General features: G+C 37.0%; 1 protein-coding gene across 4 annotated transcripts in view; it reads left to right on the top strand.

The window, feature by feature from the left end:
- Positions 1–18025, top strand: part of si:dkey-71h2.2 (low density lipoprotein receptor adapter protein 1-B) — a 51916-nt gene that overhangs the window by 23032 nt on the left and 10859 nt on the right. For 3 of the 4 annotated variants that reach the window (XM_051644645.1, XM_051644646.1, XM_051644647.1), the window contains exons 2-8: positions 319–461; positions 2671–2783; positions 9188–9302; positions 10079–10151; positions 10349–10429; positions 11043–11161; positions 12661–12695. In XM_051644645.1, the coding sequence (XP_051500605.1) occupies positions 319–461; positions 2671–2783; positions 9188–9302; positions 10079–10151; positions 10349–10429; positions 11043–11161; positions 12661–12695 (679 nt within the window). The remainder of the gene's footprint in view (positions 1–318; positions 462–2670; positions 2784–9187; positions 9303–10078; positions 10152–10348; positions 10430–11042; positions 11162–12660; positions 12696–18025) is intronic. The other variant, XM_051644648.1, reaches the window with a different exon arrangement.

Below are 18025 nucleotides of genomic sequence, written 5' to 3'. Positions count from 1 at the left end.
TGCAGTAATAATCAATGAATGAAAAATGTTCATTCATTTTTCAGGTAATTCATTTTGACCCCTTTGTTCCTCCCAAAGTTTCTTTCTCATCTACTTAAACATCTTAGGAAGTTTGTTCTTGCCATGGCTGCCTTTAATGTGATCACTGAGGGGTTTGAAAGGCAATATTCTTTGTAAAGCTGCTTTGGAACAATATGCATTCGCTATACAAATAAATTGAATTGAAATTGATTTTTTAAGCTTTAAATATTTATTTATTTATTTATTTTGAAGACCATGCAGCATAATGTTTTATAATGTTTTATTTTGTGTTTTTAGAGCTCCCAGAGAACTGGACAGACACCAAGGAGACACTCCTGGAAGGGATGGTGTTCAATGTAAAGTATCTAGGCATGACACTGGTTGGTCAACCTAAAGGTGAAGACATGGCAGCGGCTGCTATCAGGAGGATTATAACCACGGTCAGTCACCAAAGTAACAGGGTAAAAGGGGGGTCTTGAGATTAGAAAGTAACGAACATCAAATTGGTCCAAAACCTGGTAAAGCAGATGGATTGTGTTATTTAGCTGTTACATTTTTATTCCTTTGACAGTTTGTAGTGAATGATATATAATGATGTTCATTGTACCTCCATTGTACCTCAATATATTTTTCTTATTTTTTTTATTTTCTTTTGTCTTTTGAGGGGATAGCTACTGGAGGTCACGCTAAGAACATTGTGCAGAGTTTATTGCATGAATGTCCCATTGCTCCCATTAGTGTCCAGTTGATTAACAAAACAAAACTGAAACCAAATGCTTTATTTGATCAATAGACTAGGCCCCACCTATATTCACCCTATTGTGGGTGGTAAAATGTTGCAGAGTACAAAAGTATCCCAGACTTTCAATGCAACCTGCTTGAAACACTTTGAAGAGTTTCCTTCTCAATCCTCATATTATATAGGCCCCACATGGGATTCAACTTAAAGGAATAGTTCACCCAAAAATGAAAATTCTCTCATCATTTACTCACCCTTACGATATGTCGTGTCAAGCTCGTTTGACTTTCTTTCTTCCCCGAAACACAAATAAAGATATTTTAATGGATATATGATGTCTGTTTGTCCATACAATGCAAGAGAATGGTGACCTAATTTTTAAGCTAAAAAGCACATAAAGGCAGTATAAAAGTAATCAATAAGACTCTAATAGTTTAATCTGGATGTTTAATGATAAATGTGGAGTGGTGGTGGCATAGTGTGCTAAAGCACAGAACTGATAAGCAGAAGGTTGCTGGTTTGATCCCCACAGCCACCACCATTGTGTCCTTAAGCAAGGCACTTAACTCCAGGTTGCTCTGGGGGGACTGTCCATGTAATAAGTGCACTGTAAGTTGCTTTTGATAAAAGCGTCTTATAAATGCAAACGCAAATATTTTCTGAAGCAATCCAAGTGATTTCCTTGGTGATCATGATTTCAAGCTTGATTACACTTCCTAGTGCCATCTAGCACTCTGCGCATGCCTCAAGCAATAGGAAGTGTAATTAAGCTTGAAATAATGATCGTGCCAAGAGACAGCAATGGCAAGATTCCGCAGAAGAAGTCATATGTTTTAGAGACGACATAAGGGTGAGTACTTGATGAGAGAACGATTATTTTTGGTTGAACTATTCCTTTAAGTACACAATATGAAAAATAGATGTGTTTCTTATAATAGCACAACCAAATCAGACTGTATAAAACTGACAACTTTCTGTCCAAACTAACTGTCAGCCTTTGAATCCCTGAGATGAGTATAACTGCAGTCTTCGTCATTGTCCGGGGAGGGAGAACGGCCCTCCAGATATGGTTTGCCTGATTTCCTTTGTCCTTGACACATGTCTCCTCTCTCTCCTCTTCTGCATTTGAACCATCATTTCCCCACATCCTCACCCATTTTTCTTTCATGGCAGTACACTTCAGTAATGTACCAATCTGTTCATATGGCTGGATCACAGTATCACAACTTAAGCAAGGTCGAATATGCACCATATGCATGAAGTGTCATGTCTTTTTAGCTCTTGTACCTACAGTATAGAAAACCTTGTTACAGTTAAAGGTCCACACAAACTTTGCTGACCTTTTGAGGTTATTGTTTATGGTCGATGAGTTATGAATGATGTTTAAAGGTTGAGTATGACAAATTTGTTTGTCTAAGGCTCAGACAAATTTTATTGCTCAGAGATTGCACTTTCAAAGCTCTGGAGACATAATGGAGGTCTCAGTTATGTTTTCAGTTATGTCAACTTTTTATCAACTTTGTCTCAGATGTTTTTCCTAAGACTCCATAGGAGAAATAAAAATAGCCCCAAATGAGACAGTTGTTGGCATACATTAAGAGTAAACCGCTTGTGTAAATAGAATAGCCCTGTGAATTTGGTCTTGGAAGAATTTGATAAAATAGAATAGAATAGAATTTGATGATAAATGTTAATGTCATATTCAAATTTCTGACTTGTAATTGCAGCCTTTGGTATCTTGGCATCTAGAGAAGACACATACTGTATAAGATTACTAAATTATTTTTGAGAGAAACATCTGAGAAACATAAGTCTCTCTTTGCTCTCAGTTTAATCTCATTGATGTCTTGGAGAAACTATAAAGATGTTAAAGATTGAATTTGTATATAATAATTTTTTCCCATGGACAGGCTCATGCCAGTGCGAAGAAGTTTCAAAAAGTGACCCTCACTGTCTCCCCTAAAGGAATCATCATCTCAGACACTGAGACCAATGACCTCATTGAGGACGTTTCCATTTACAGGTAATAACCCACATGAAAATGGACATCCCTCAGGTTCTCAGGAATTTTAAAAGCCATTAAGTCAATTCTTTGGATAAGCATCCCTACTTTACTCCCTCCCAATCAACTGTGTAAAGATTTTCTGTCAGTCTAGGTCTGCAGAGCTTCATGTTTTTTTTTTTTCTTCTTCTTCACTGACAACAACATGACCTCTGCAGTCAGATCACTAATCAGTGATTCATTAACATTTAAGTATGTCAATCAAATGTCCACGCAAGGGACAACATGCTTGGATATTTTGGATATAGATGTCCTATATGAGATTCAGGGTTCTTTAAAATGCAAATAATTTTTGGTTGAAATAGAAATGCTGTATTGTGCACCTCTGTTAAAGGGAGGTGTGTAATTCAAAATGGGTACAATGGGTGATTCAAAGTGCAGAGAGATTCAGATCATATTATTATATATTACTAAATCAATCTGAATACATTAGGTTAAACCAAATTCTCTCATCATTTACTCACCCTCATGCCATTCTGGATGTGAATGACTTTCTATCTGCTGTTAAACACAAATACAGATTTTTAGAAGACTATCTCAGCTCTTTAGGTCCATTCAATGCAAGTGTATGGCGACCAGGACTTTGAAGGTCCAAAAAACACACAATGGCAGCATAAAAGTAAATAATCTGAATCCAGTGGTTAAATCCATGTCTTCAGAAGTGATATGATAAGTGTGGGTGAGAAATAAATCAATATTTAAGTCCTTTATATATATATATATATATTCTCCTCCCTACCCAGTAGGTGGCGATATGCACAGAGAATGTGAATTGGCAAAAAAAAAAAAAAAAGAATAAGAAGAATGTGGAGTTAGAGATTTATAGTAAAAAAGGACTTACATATTGATCTGTTTCTCACCCACTTCTAGTATATTGCTTCTGAAGATATGGATTTAACCACTGGAGTCGTGTGGATTATTTTTATGCTGCCTTTATGTGCTTATCATTCACTTGCATGGACCTTTAGAGCTGAGAAATTTTCAAAAAATCTTTGTTTGTGTTCAGCAGAAGAAGGAAAGCCATACACATCTGGGATGGCATGAGGATGAGTATTTACTCAGATTAGATGAGGAATTTCATTTTTTGGTGAACTATCCCTTTAAGGATTAGACAAAAAAAAAAAAAAAGCTCCTTAAGGTAACAATGCAGCCTGGTGTCATAGGATCATGTTACTATACCTACATTTTTGCTAAATGATTTTTACATGGCTTCTAGTTCTTAATATTTGCATTACATAACCAACTACATTCGAGCCAGATCAAATTGTGCAGTAGCTTAATTGATAAAGCGATGCAAAGGACGGGGGTCGACATGTGAGCACAAATTGTCAAGCTTCAGCAATTTTGTTCTTTATCTTTGCTTTTATGACATTATCGTTAGGTTTAGGTTTAAGATTTAGGGTAAGTAGTTATATTTTTTATTTAAAACTCGATGGAGCGTTATATTTAAAAACCTTATCTGGGCTCATCTTACATTTGCTTTTTATGACACCATTGCTTAGGTTTAAGGTTTAGGGTAGGCAGGTAGTTAAGTTTTGTTCATTTTAAACCGGATACAGCATTAACCTCAAAAACCTTTGTAAAAAAAGAAAATGTAAGTAGTTTTTTAGCAACTTACCTTGAAACTGCCGCAAAAAGTGAAAGAAAAAATTACGCCACTGTAATTTTCATGATATCAGGCTGCAGGTGACCACTTTTTACAGTGTACCCACATACACCACACACGCCCTCTCTGTCTCTCCTCTCAATGCCAGCAAAGCATCAGGTCTGCCACCAAACACACTGTCCTTGCACCTGGAACTCTTCCATCCCTGGTACAGTCCTGCCTGCACCCTTCAGTGAGCCTCAGCGGGGCTCTGGCTATTTAGTGTAATGACATATGGATTTCTGTGTAAGACTGCGGAATGCAGAGAGCTCACATATCAGGACAAAATGCTCTTCACAGCACTGAGCTTCTGCTTATATTTTAAGTCTGTATTATTAGTCTGATTCAGGTAATGCATACTTTGGTCTAAAAGAAAACACCCTGGGGATGTGAGTCTTATATGGAAGAATGCAGTCAGAGTAGACTTTGATCATGCAGCCTCAGTCTGACTTTCAAAGGGGGCAGGAAAATAAACACAAGTGCCAGGGGATGATTCCTCAGAGTTCAGTCGAAATGCTATAGCAAATGCTGTTTCAACCCTAAGGGGGTTTTGGACAGAGGGTGAAGCACATAATCATGGGCAACTGACCCACTGACAGTAAAGAGAAATGGGGAAATTTGGAGCATTCTGAATGAAGTGGTGGGGGTTTGAAAAGAAGAAGAAACATCTTTGCCCTGATGATATGAATTCTTTTCCTCATCTTTATTCACTCTTTTGAGTCCCATTCCCCGCAGCCGAGTATACAAATAATGAAGGAAAATGACATCTCTACTATTTTTGTGAATAAGACGAGATGATGTTTTGTCTAGGCTCAGTTTGAGTTGTCAGTTTTATTACATCAGAAATTGTAAAGGTTCGAAAGGCAATCTGAGTCTTTTTTTTCCTTTTCTTTTCTTTTCTTTTCTTTTTTTTTTTTTTTTTTGCAGCTTCTGTTTTATTACAGTCAATGCTCACTGTCATTTATAATTTTTCTGTGACTTGTTATGCAGATATGTCAAATTCAATACTGCCAGCTTGTCTCTTTCAAAGAAAACATCTATATTTGTGTGCAAGACTGTATTTTGCTAAGCAACAAATCTTTCACAGTGATTTGTGTAATGAGATTCACTACGGTGCAGCATTAAGTGTATGGGGTTCATGAAAAGATTAAATGGCACTCTGGCTTTTCCCCCCATTATGTTCCACTGTAAAGTGTTCGGCAAGAGAGGGGAGGCAGCAGGGAATATGTGAGGGAGCAATCTGTGATATTGTCACACATTACCAACATGGCTGCAGCAGAATTAATGCAAACAATGTCTGAAAGCCTAAAAGAAGCAAGGGCTTGTTCTTGTTTTTCTGTATTCACAGACTGATTTCATCGATGTACAGTACGCAGGTATACACTATATTTTGCTTTACATTGCTCATGAAGCTCCTGTGAAATTTGGAAGCTCCTGTTCTCATCAAAGCCACTAGATCATGTTAGTTAGCCTTGAGTTATATGTGTGAAAGCCCCTAATTTATCTTTTTTCTTGATAATGTACAATTGTACGTGACCTGGCTGTGGGTTGTGCATTTGTTGAAATGTTAAAAACGTTTGTCTCCTCCTTGCCTATAAAAGGCTACAAAAGCTCATTTTGTAGATGATGAATGCTCAGACTGTGTGCATGGCCACTTTACTGTATCTATGCTTTCCGCTTGGCCTGGAATCAATTTCTTAGTGTTTAAACAATTAACCATATTTGTGTCCTCATATAAAGTGGGGTCCAGAAGTCTAAGAGCACAGTGAAAATCTGGATTTCTCAATTTCTTTAAACCTGAAAAAAGCAAAGTTTTAGGATTAGAAAACAATGAAAAGGTAACATTTTTGATGAATGAAATGTAATGCTACGATGTAAAATTAATAATAAATAATTAAGATTCTGCACTAAACCTCTTCAAACACTGCGGACTCGCTGGCAGGTCCAAAAGGGGGCACTATGTTGCGAAATTTTTTTACACTTAAAATGTTCAAGTCTTTGAAAACATAAGTCGCAAATCTCATGATATTTGTAAGACATCAAACACAAACCTCTCATTTATGCACCAGTCACTGCTGCTATAAGCCCCAAATAGCTAAAAGCTTTATATCTTCTTCTTCCTTAGGCAGTTTTCTAAAAAATTTGCCATTTTTACTTGTCTGTGAGCTTGTTTGTGTGAATAATCCAATGTTATATCTTGGATGTCCAAAACAAAATATGCAGTCCAGCAGGAAAAGCATGCTAAACAAATCATTGGAAATATATGTTATCAGCTATTGATGATAAAATGTTGGGGGGTTGCAGCGTGAAGCATTTATCCATGTTTCCTTGTTTTGATTATTGGGGTGGTAACTACCCCCATCCCCCCCAGAATCTACGCCCCTGGTTATACATCATCACAAAGGGGAGGACCTAAGCTTTCTAATGACACCTAGATGAGCTTCTAGTCCACTCAGAGTCCAAGATATTAGATGAAAAAATAGTTGTGGTGCATAAACTGAAAAATAGACTATGCAATAGGTCTATGCATGAGCACATCTGTGAGGGCTAACGCATTAGAGCGCCACCTAAATGCCCCAGAATTGAATAGTTCACCCCCCCAAAAAATCTGTCATATTTACTCACCCTCAATTTGTTCCAAACCCATATTACTTACTTTCTTCTGTGAAACACAAAAGTAGATATCATGCAGAATGACTAGTTGCCTCAGTCACCATTCACTTTAATTGTTTAAAAAAAGATGCAATGTACTGTAAGTGAATGGTGACTGAGGATAACATTCTTCCTATCATCTCCTTTTCTGTTCCACAGAACATAGAAAGTCACATGTGTTTGGAACAACATGAGAGTGAGTAAATGATGTTTGAATTTAGGCCTCTAAATTAAATATAAGTAAATCTGTGACATTGGCCATGTTACCGCTTCGCAAGAAAATTCCTTTGCTTCTATTGAAGATGCTCTTTGGAACATTCTCAAATCATACTGGGAAAACTAAAAAAAGAAGATTTTGCACTAAAGAACAATTTGAACTTTTCACTCCAATTTTTATATTGATAATATAATTTATAATGAAAAAAAAAAAGTTTCAATAGCAGTCTCAGACCCCACGGTATATATAACTCAGCAAAAAAAAAAAAAGAAAAAAAAAAAAAGAAACGTCCCCTCACTTTCAACTGCTTTTATTTTCAGCAAACTTAACATGTGTAAATATTTGTATGAACATAAAAAGATTCAACAACTAAGACATAAACTGAACAAGTTTCACAGACATGTGACTAACAGAAATGGAATAATGTGTCCCTGAACAAAGGGGGGGTCAAAATCAAAAGTTACAGTCAGTATCTGGTGTGGCCACCAGCTACATTAAGTACTACAGTGCATCTCCTCCTCATGGACTGCACCAGATTTGCCAGTTCTTGCTGTGAGATGTTACCCCACTCTTCCACCAAGGCACTTGCAAGTTCCCTGACATTTCTGGGGGGAATGGCCCTAGCCCTCACCCTCTGAGCCAACAGGTCCCAAACGTGCTCAATGGGATTGAGATACGGGCTCTTCACTGGCCACAGCAGAACACTGACATTCTTGTCTTGCAGGAAATCTTGCACAGAATGAGCAGTATGGCTGGTGGCATTGTCATCCCTGTAAAATTCTAAATGAAGGGCAGAGATACCTTCATCAGTTCCTATTTGATTTTAATTACAGCAAAGATTTAGATATTCATGGCAGTAGAGCTGATGTTGTTCAGGGTTGAACCTCCCCCTTTCTATCTACATTCAAACCAGCATTCTACTTTTAGAGTTTCCTTCCCTCTCTGCTTTTCTCCATTCAAAAATGAAGTTTTGAAATGTACCACAGACAGGAATAAATGACAATTCACCACACCCCCCATGTTCAGAGTGAGAAAGGGAGGGAAACATGGAATAGAGAGTCTTGGGCATTTTTATGTAGGTCGTGCATCAGAGGCAGAGCACAAACAGTTGTCTAATGCATCTCATTATTTATTATAGAATGCTTTTTTATGCAATGCTCTAAATTTCTGTATTCATTCTCTTAAAAAATGAAAGTTGTCATCCCTGATAGCACATGTACATCACCCAGATGTTTATTTGATGTGTGTGTGTGTGTGTGTTTACATCTGGAAGACATATTTTTGTTGTCTGCTCATATACAGACATACAGTAGATTTCTTTGAGATGTTTATTATTTAGAATGTTTGTAAATCTTTTTAAGATGTTTATTAAATTATGACATCTCAGACATGTACCTGTGCTATCTGGGTAGTGTGCAGACAGTCACAATTCACTAGTATGTTTCTAATGGTTCATAATTATTTTCATTGATCTTTTTTGAAAAGGCTGTGGTTATGATTTAATATCTGATAATGTCAGCATTGGGTGTGCAATTGTCATCTTTACACAGTTTTCCTCGTTGTTGTGGTGTGTGAGCTCTCTGGCCCTCCACCATTGACTGACTCATTCCTTCGCAGAAACTAATTGAACTCTTAAGACTGACAGGTTATTACCACACGACAGTGGCTAAACTAATCATTTAAGTGCAGATATATTAGGAAAACCAAGACCCAACCAATACATTGTTCATTCCCTGAAAGTTTTAAAGAAATAAGTGTTATGATTATATGAGACTTATGAGTCTGCTAAGTCCCTTATATGGGAAAAAGTACAGTCGACAATTAAATATCTTGTATTTCTTTTCTCTGCAGAATTTCTTACTGCACAACAGATAAAACTCAGGATAAGGTATTTGCCTACGTCTCCCAAAGCCAATTCAATGAAACTCTGGAGTGCCATGCCTTTCTATGCCAAAAAAAGAAAGTAGTGAGTGTCTTCACATGCATATTCAAATATAACAGATAGCACAACATACAGTAACAAAGGTCCTAGCTATCTTCTTTTATTTACACTCAGTGTCTCTGATTCACTTTTATTATTGTTTGTTACAAGTTACCATTTTGATTGTTTTGCTGTCCTGCATCACTGTGGCATTTTGCCTGATTAATGTTTAGCTGAATAACTTGCACTGTAATTTACACACTAGTTATTGGGAAAACCTTTGCCTTTTCTCTTGATCTTAAAGGAATAGTTCATCCAAAAATGAAAATTCTCTCATCATTTACTCACCCTCATGTCATCCCAGATGTTAATGACTTTCTCTCTTCTGCAGAACACAAATGAAGATTTTTAGAAGAGTATCTCAGCTCTGTAGGTCCATACAATGCAAGTGAATGGTGACCAAACTTTGAAGCTCCAAAAAGCACATAGATTCAGCATAAAAGTAATCCATAAGACTCCAGTGGTTTAAATACATGTCTTCTGAAGCGATCCAGTCGGTTTTGGGTGAGAACAGACAACTATTTAAGTCTTGCCATTGCAATCTTTAGGCATTGTATGGACCTACAGAGATATTCTCCTAAAAAAACTTTGTGTTCAGCAGAAGGAAGAAAGTCATACACATCTGGGATGTCATGAGGGGGAGTAAATGATGAGAGAATTTTCATTTTTGTGTGAAATATTCCTTTAATGTTTAGATGGTATCTAACGCCATCTTGTGGACTACAGCATATTCAAATAATTTTTGCTCCATGCATCTGCAGGCTCAGGCAGTGACTTTGACAGTAGCACAAGCTTTTAAAATAGCACTGGATCTGTGGGAGATTGCACACGAAGGTGAGGTTTTATGGAAATTTGATGAACAGATAAACATATAGACATTGCATTTGCTTTTTTGAGTGAATTGCACATAATCCAATGCGCAAACAGTGCAAAGCAAAGATATCAAATAAAATGTGTTTGATGAACATGACTATATGCATACTTTAGAATTTAAGGGAACTAGAATCATCATAAATGCTTTCCCTTTTCAGACAAAAGTAAGAAAGGTCGCACATGCTATTCCTGTACAGACCCCGAATCTCAGCCTGAATCAGATCCAAACAGTGTTTCAGGTACAAAATTACAGCATGCATTTATCAGTTTAAACACTTCTGTAAAGGTATTGCTTGGTTTGCGGTCATAATATTGTTTAATTCATTCGAATATTCAAGTTCAGTTTTCATTCACAGGCTTTATTAAAGCCTACCAACCCATTCAGAACAACCCCAGACCTAATCTGTGTATGGCAAAACATGTAAAACACTTATACAGTAGGACTATAATATGTACTGTATGTTCATACATGGTTTCACTGATATAAGAAAATATGTCACAAACTGTCACATACATACATTTATGTAACACATTTCAAAATACTTCAAAATACTGGCTGTTTTCATACATTTTCCCAAATACAAACATATATATGACATTTATTTTTCATAAATTTCTACATGTCACATGTATTGATATATGTATAAGATTGTATAAATGAAAAACCATGTTCTCCGCTTCATGTTTGCACATGTACTTTAGAATATATGTCATAAACAAATAGTGGGATTGTTAATATGTACATAAATGCACATATTTGAACTACATTTATTATATATATATATTATATTTGTATATTAATTATATTTAGGACTATTCTTTTCTAATGCAATGACTGTACTTGTGTGACAGAGGAGGAGAAGACTCAGGCTATGATGGAGCACAAACTTAGAAAGCCCTTCTTGCCTGCCTTTCTTTTACCATCTCCACACAGCAACACTAGGAGACGGCCAATCAAACATGACTCCTGGGTATGATGTCATCCTTTTTGTCTGAGATCTGGACTCTATATTAACAAAGCTCAATGTATAAAATAATATACAGTACTGTGCAAAAGGTTTAGGCACTTAAGATGTTTCACAAAAACTTTTGTCTTAAGATGGTTGTTTATATCTTCAGCTTTAGTGTGTCAATAGGAAAAATACATTTTAGACTCCCAAACATTCCATTTGCAAATAGAAAAGATTAGAATAGAAGAACAGGGAACCCTGCAACAAATGTCAGTCTGAGATTACATGAAGAGACAGAAGCAATTTAGACCTGTGGTGAATTCTCCAAGCAGCTTGGAACATCCTATCTACCAACAACTAAGAAAAACTGTTTCCAGGTGTACCTAGGAGAATTGGGGCTGTTTTAAAGGTAAAGGTGGTCACACCAAATATTGATTTAGCTTTTTTATGTTTACTGGACTTTGTATGATGTTAATTGATAAATGAAAACTATTTATGGCATTATTTTTGAAGACATCCTCACTATGCAACATTTTTCACAAGTGCCTATAACTTTTGCACAGTACTGTATCTCTACTGATTTCCTCTACACATATTCAACTGAGGTTTTGAAAATGGTAAAACTTTGCTGAATGAGGCTGAACAGATGCACCGGTACAGTAGTGCTGTGCTGGGGTTATTTTGAATCATTTCTCTTGCATGTGCTAAAATATGGCTTAAACATCAGGTCAACCTTTTCTGGTAAACGTATATATAGTGCTGCACCTCATTTGCATTTTTGATAATTAGAATCCTTGCTCATTTTTATTCATTTCCTAAAACAGTGCTACTATTGTGTTAGATATTAGCTCCAAAATTCATTTGTTTTGATATAAAGCAACATGCCAAATACAGTACAGTAATTACCATTTCCATTGGTGAATTTGTCTTATAATATCAGTCAGCATGGCCTCTCCTGTTGCGATAGCACATAGTCACCACTAAGTGGCGATCTTTATTCATGTTTTTTGATTAAACATTTGACCACTAGGTGGGGAGCTGCCTCTTCCAGTTCCATTCCACGAGTTGCCTCTCCATAGTTTGCTTACTGGGTCTCTGTTATAAAAGATTGGATCCATCAGTCTCTGTCTGTGCACTTAGTTCGGCTGTGTCTTTGTTAATTACTTTTCAGCACAGTGATTGAATTCCTTTCACTGCTGAGGCAGGTTCAATTAGAATCTTCATATGCAGGTCTCAGATAATGACTGTCAAAGAGGCTACAATAGATTAAGTGTCTGGAAATGCAGAAACAATCTAGAGCACATGACAATGACTTGCTGGAGAGATTCTCAGAGTCTGTCGTTGCTTATGTTATTTGTTTACATGAAGTTAGGGGAGAGAAGGGATAATTGTAAGACTATACATGTCGTCTATAATCTTAAAATAATGTATATCATGGTATAGATGTGATCTGTTGTGTGTTTATTTAGGTTAACACTGAAAATGTTGTATTTAGTCAGTGTTCTCTTCTTCATTTTCAGGATGTGGAAGATAGCCTTGATGATGCATTTTCAAGGTAAGTTTGTGTTGCCTCCTACGCACTTTTGATCACATCTCTCTGTCAGGCCTCACAGAAACTGTGAATTTAGAGAGAGGAGGAGGAGATCACTACTTATCTTTTGATCTGCTCACATTAGAGAAACAGTGCATATTGATCGTAGTGCATATTGAACACAACAATTGAAAGCACTCTCATGTGCTAACAGTGGTGAAACTAGGTCATATGAGCCCCAGTGCACTATTGATGGTTCCCAGTGGTTTTTTAGTTCACACAGTGAGGCTAGATGTTTCAAACAAGTGCTCTCAAACCAGCTGCATACAGTACACACAAACAGAAAACATCTAACTGTGACAAAACCATACTTTCTGTCTAATAAGAACATAAAATTAGAAATGTTTAGAGCTAGACTTTGTAAAAATGCCACCTCGCTGGCCCAATGGCGGAATCCAGCGAAGTGGTGAAGGTATCTGTGCATTCGTCTTTTACGTGCACGTGTGGCTGTAGCATCATCACTATCTGATTTAGTTAAGACTGAATCTGACTCCATTAATAATTTAATCTAACTCCAATTATATTAGACCTCGAATTTAGTTTGAGATTCCAATTATTATTGATCTTCAATTGAGATCTTCTCTAGATTTGGATACTTGATAATTCTAGTTAATTCTATACTTTACATTGCACTCATTCATTCGGATTCCTGTTAGTAGAGTCTACGCACTGGCCGGGTTATACGTGAGCCATTAGTTTGTACTAACACTGATCACAGATATGTGTCAATAAGGATTTAACATAATCTACTAAAGGCAATAATTTCAGAATAAGTCAGAATAGAATCAAGTTAACAATTTATTAATCAGGTAAATATGTATCAAGCCAATTACATAATCAATTCAGAAATAATCAATACAAAACATCTAATGCTCAAAGATGAATCTTAAGATGAACAGATGCATTCCTAACTTCAGCAAAGTACGCAGTGTAAGCACCAAGGGGGTTTCTGGCTACAGAAAATTCCAATGAACAATGTGCTAGATTTCCTTAAATACCCAGACCACAACCAAATGGAATGAAAATAAGAATTTGGGGATGAATAGGTTATGAAGTCCTGGAGTCACACCTTATCTGCATACAGGAGGTAGGCATGCCTACAGAATTGGCCAGAATAGGAGAGAGAACAGATGTAGAAAGACAACAATGAGGCAATTCTTGCTCAGTTGGGTGTGAGATGGTATCTTTGTGAGAAAGTTTCTATGCTGATTTTCTCAGAGGTCATACATTTGCTCTATGCCTCCCTGGGGAGTTTTGTCCTTTGAATGCAAACACCTTGGCACCACACCTTATAACTTCTAATCTCATTTTGCTGTGGAGATTCAAAATATCGTCCTTTATGCTTAGACGCATATGCAAATAGTCAAATTTTCTTTGCTTATGTCTCTGCTCATATGCAGGCAAGAAGAGATGGGGTTGATTTCCCCCCTAAGCCTTTAAGATTAGGTGTTTTTAAAGATTTCCTTTGTTCAGTGGTATGCCCAAAATTAAAGGCTTATTACTCTACAAAAAACCCAAAGATGGTCAATTGTTTGGTATCATTTTAAAGAACATTTCTCAAATTTTTTTAATGATATATATTATGATAAATGAGACTCTCAACTTAAGAAAATGCTGAAGGAAAAAAAAAAATTAGCCAAACATTTACTTTTTTTCTTATTTTTCTGATTTGACATTATATATATCTCAGGGTGGAAATAACGTATTATGTGTTGATACGACAAAGTAATCAAAAGTTATAGCATTACAAAAGTAATTTATCCAGTTGTCAAAATGCCTCTCCAAACAAATAAAACATGATAATTGTGCATAAGAACTCATTACACATGCAAATACAACAATGACTAAAGTTATTTTCTCTCTCCAAAGCATGCAGGCATGAGTAACAAGATTTATTTCCATTCTGTGTAATTTGAGTCATCACTGAGTCTGTGTCATGTACTTGACGCCATCTCCTGGTGGTCTTATACAATTAGAGTGAATGATCCTCTCTGCCCATATTTGGATGACTTCCACCTCTGGTTGCAGCAATCTTAATCCTAATATGACTGTTTTAGCATTCCATGAAGCTGGACAACGTACTACATAATTTCTGATTAAGTCATCTGATCCAGGAACGTTAATGTGTTTTTAGCCAGATAGCAAATGATATGTTGTATGCACATTGTGCTTTGTATGGATTATCTAATGATCTATGCATCCGATTACGTTGTGTGTGGGCTCGTTTTAATAGGAACCCCCTCCTCTAAGTAATGATATGTGGTATTTAATTTTTTTCATGAAGTTATAATCGAAAACACGGCTTATAAGCAACAACTGTGTACATGTAACATGTATGTCAAAGACATGTACTTAGATATTACTCGCTATATTTTTGTCTGAGTAAAAAAAATAGGCTGGTTTTATTCTACTTTTAGAGAGCTTTGACACAACGACATATGACACATGGCTATTTGATCAGTTTGTTGTTTTTACTGATTAAAATAGTATGTACAGTACTTTACAAAATTATTAATAATTAATCAGTTACCAAAATGGAATACTTCTGATTTGTCTGCAAAATTCAAAGCACTTGTTCAGTTTTGGTCATAATTTCTACATGCATTGTAAAGTAGAGCTTCTAAGCTTTAAAACAATTTCTATTTTGTGTTGGTTAAGTTTGTAGTTATTAATATTTTGATCATTTGGGCCAATCTGAGCTTATAGGGTTAAGTGCCTTTTGGGTTTGATGTGGAACTATTTGGAAAATATTTAGCCTCATACAATCAGCTAATGTGCTCTCACTCCCTTATATGTAAAATTGTTTCTCCATAAAGTGGGGAAAGAAAGAGATTTGCCACGCAGTAAGAGCACTGAAACACATTAGCAGCTCCAGCTATGCTTTAGATTAATGGACATGTAGAAAAAACTTCTTCTGAATGTCTCTTCATATAGAATTATAAATATAAATTCAAAGAGAGCAATGGAAAAAAATGTGATGACAGTTTGATGTTAGAAGTTATTCATGCCTAGTTAGTATTAATGGTTAGAAGTAGATGGTATATGAAGAATATTTCATGCATTTTTTATACTTTCTGTTCTACATTTACATTTACAATTATTCTTGTAGTACAATCTTTTATCAAAAGCAACTTGCAAATGACAACATTACAAGTGGAAGCAGTTCTGTTCTGTAATAATTTCCTATAACTGAACGATTGCAGGTGTTTATAAACACACATTATATGATGAATATATTCTAATTACCCAAATTAACAAACAAACAGGCAGGCAGGAACAAAACCAAAGAGAACTGGCAGAATTTTGTCCCCAATGTTAATACGTTTATAGGACTAGAATCGTTCGCAGCACATTTATTCATGTTGAATATTTGCTGTCACTTTAAATAGTCCTTTAGTTAATAATTCAACCTCATTTGCATGGTAATTTGCTCAGACGAGCTATCTTAAGTTTTTTTTTGTATTATTGAGTAAGAGTTGAGAGTGTAGTTAGGCTGCCTCAGAGGCAGTTTTTCAAGCTATCTATCAAGAAAAGGCAAACTACTGGACATTTTCTGGTGAACAAGGCCTCTGAATGTCTGTGATGAGAATACCAAAAAAACAAAACAACAACTTTGTTTTCAAGCCTGAGTTCTTGGCAACTGTTCAATCCACAATGAATCATGTTTTTCCCCAAATTATATTAGATACTTAAACAAATACAGTGAGGAGTTTAAATTACAGTCTGTTTGTATGGGCACCTAGCAAAGCAATTGGCCACCAAGCAATACAGTAACCAACATCAAGCATTCTTAAACACATGAATGTGCTTTCTAGGAATAAAAATCAGTCAAACACATGATAAATGTTATGTTAACTTTTTAAATAATTTCTCACCACATTGATTCAGGTTCTCTGCCATACTGTGGCAGCTGTAACTGATTGTTAAGCCAGTGCACTACTATGACTTCATTATTGGCATGCAGCAGGTCAGAATCTGTTCTCTCATCTTGACAATGGAGGCCATAAATTATTAGCAATGTAATGGGCAAAAAGGACCATTATATTACATTACACTACTTTTAAGTAAATCAGACCAGGTGAATTCAAAGAGTCAGCTCTCCCATTCAATGAGGAGCAAAACAGCATGCAGACAAATCTTCTAAATGCAACTTAAAACAATTACTAGACCACTAGCACAAACAAATTATATTATGTGTATTATAAAGATAATACAACCATAATAATAGATTAAGATCTTCACTTGCTGACAAAGGCCGAAGGTTGGAAGATATGTCTGGAATAAAAGGCTAAGGACCCAAGCGCAGAGATAAAATAACAAGGAATTTATTTAAATACAAAAATGAATCAAAAACAAACCAAAACTCCCTCAAGGGGGAAAACAAACATAAACTAGAGGGTAACAGAAACGAGCTGGACTGCAGAATGGGGAAAACACACAGGACATACTGGATGGGGAACAGGACCGACTGGAACAAGACCAACCAACAGGACTGACTAGAATACACACAAGACACACAAGACAAACTGGCCCTGGACAGCACACACGAGGAGACTAAAATAGGGAGAGAAATCAACAGGTTAACATGACAGGGCAGGTGTGACTTATAAACTAATAATGGGCAAACAAGGAGGCAGGGTATGACGTAAGACATAGAGACACGCAGCGATACAGAAACAAAGCAAAGCCACGTGCTCTCACAAGACAATAAAACACTGAATGTCATGAGCACACAACGCCAAGACAATAAGGACAATAATGACCTCCTTGGTAGTGAGCACTGACAGGGACAGGGGAACAGTCTCAGTGGCTGTGAGCACAGGCAGTGACATGGGAATGACCTCCGTGCTCATGGGCACTGGCAGGGGAACAGCCTTTGTGTCTGTGAGCACAGGCAGTGATAGGGGAATGGCCTCCATGGCCGGGGGCACTGGCAGTGACGGGGGAACAGCCTTCGAGGCTATAAGCACAGGCAGTGACAGGAGAACAACCTCCGTGGTCGTAGGCACTGGCAGTGACAGGGGAATGGCCTCCGTGGCTGGGGCACTGGCAGCGACTGCTGTGGGAGTGGCTGACATGACCGAAGATGCTGGCACTGGGACGGCCGAGGCTTCAGGCACTGGCCCTGGGACAGACGAGGCTTCAGACACCGTCTCTGGGACGGACAAGGCTTCAGACGCTGTCTCTGGGATTGACGAGGCTTTAGACGCTGGCTCTGGGACGGACAAGGCTTCAGGAACTGGCTCATTGACCATAGCAGGCATGGACGCTGGCTCGACCGTGGCAGGCATGGG

This window comes from Myxocyprinus asiaticus, chromosome 19 (assembly GCF_019703515.2).
Source record: "Myxocyprinus asiaticus isolate MX2 ecotype Aquarium Trade chromosome 19, UBuf_Myxa_2, whole genome shotgun sequence".
NCBI classification, from domain to species: Eukaryota; Metazoa; Chordata; class Actinopteri; order Cypriniformes; family Catostomidae; genus Myxocyprinus; species Myxocyprinus asiaticus.
This window is presented reverse-complemented; position numbering and strand designations above follow the sequence as displayed.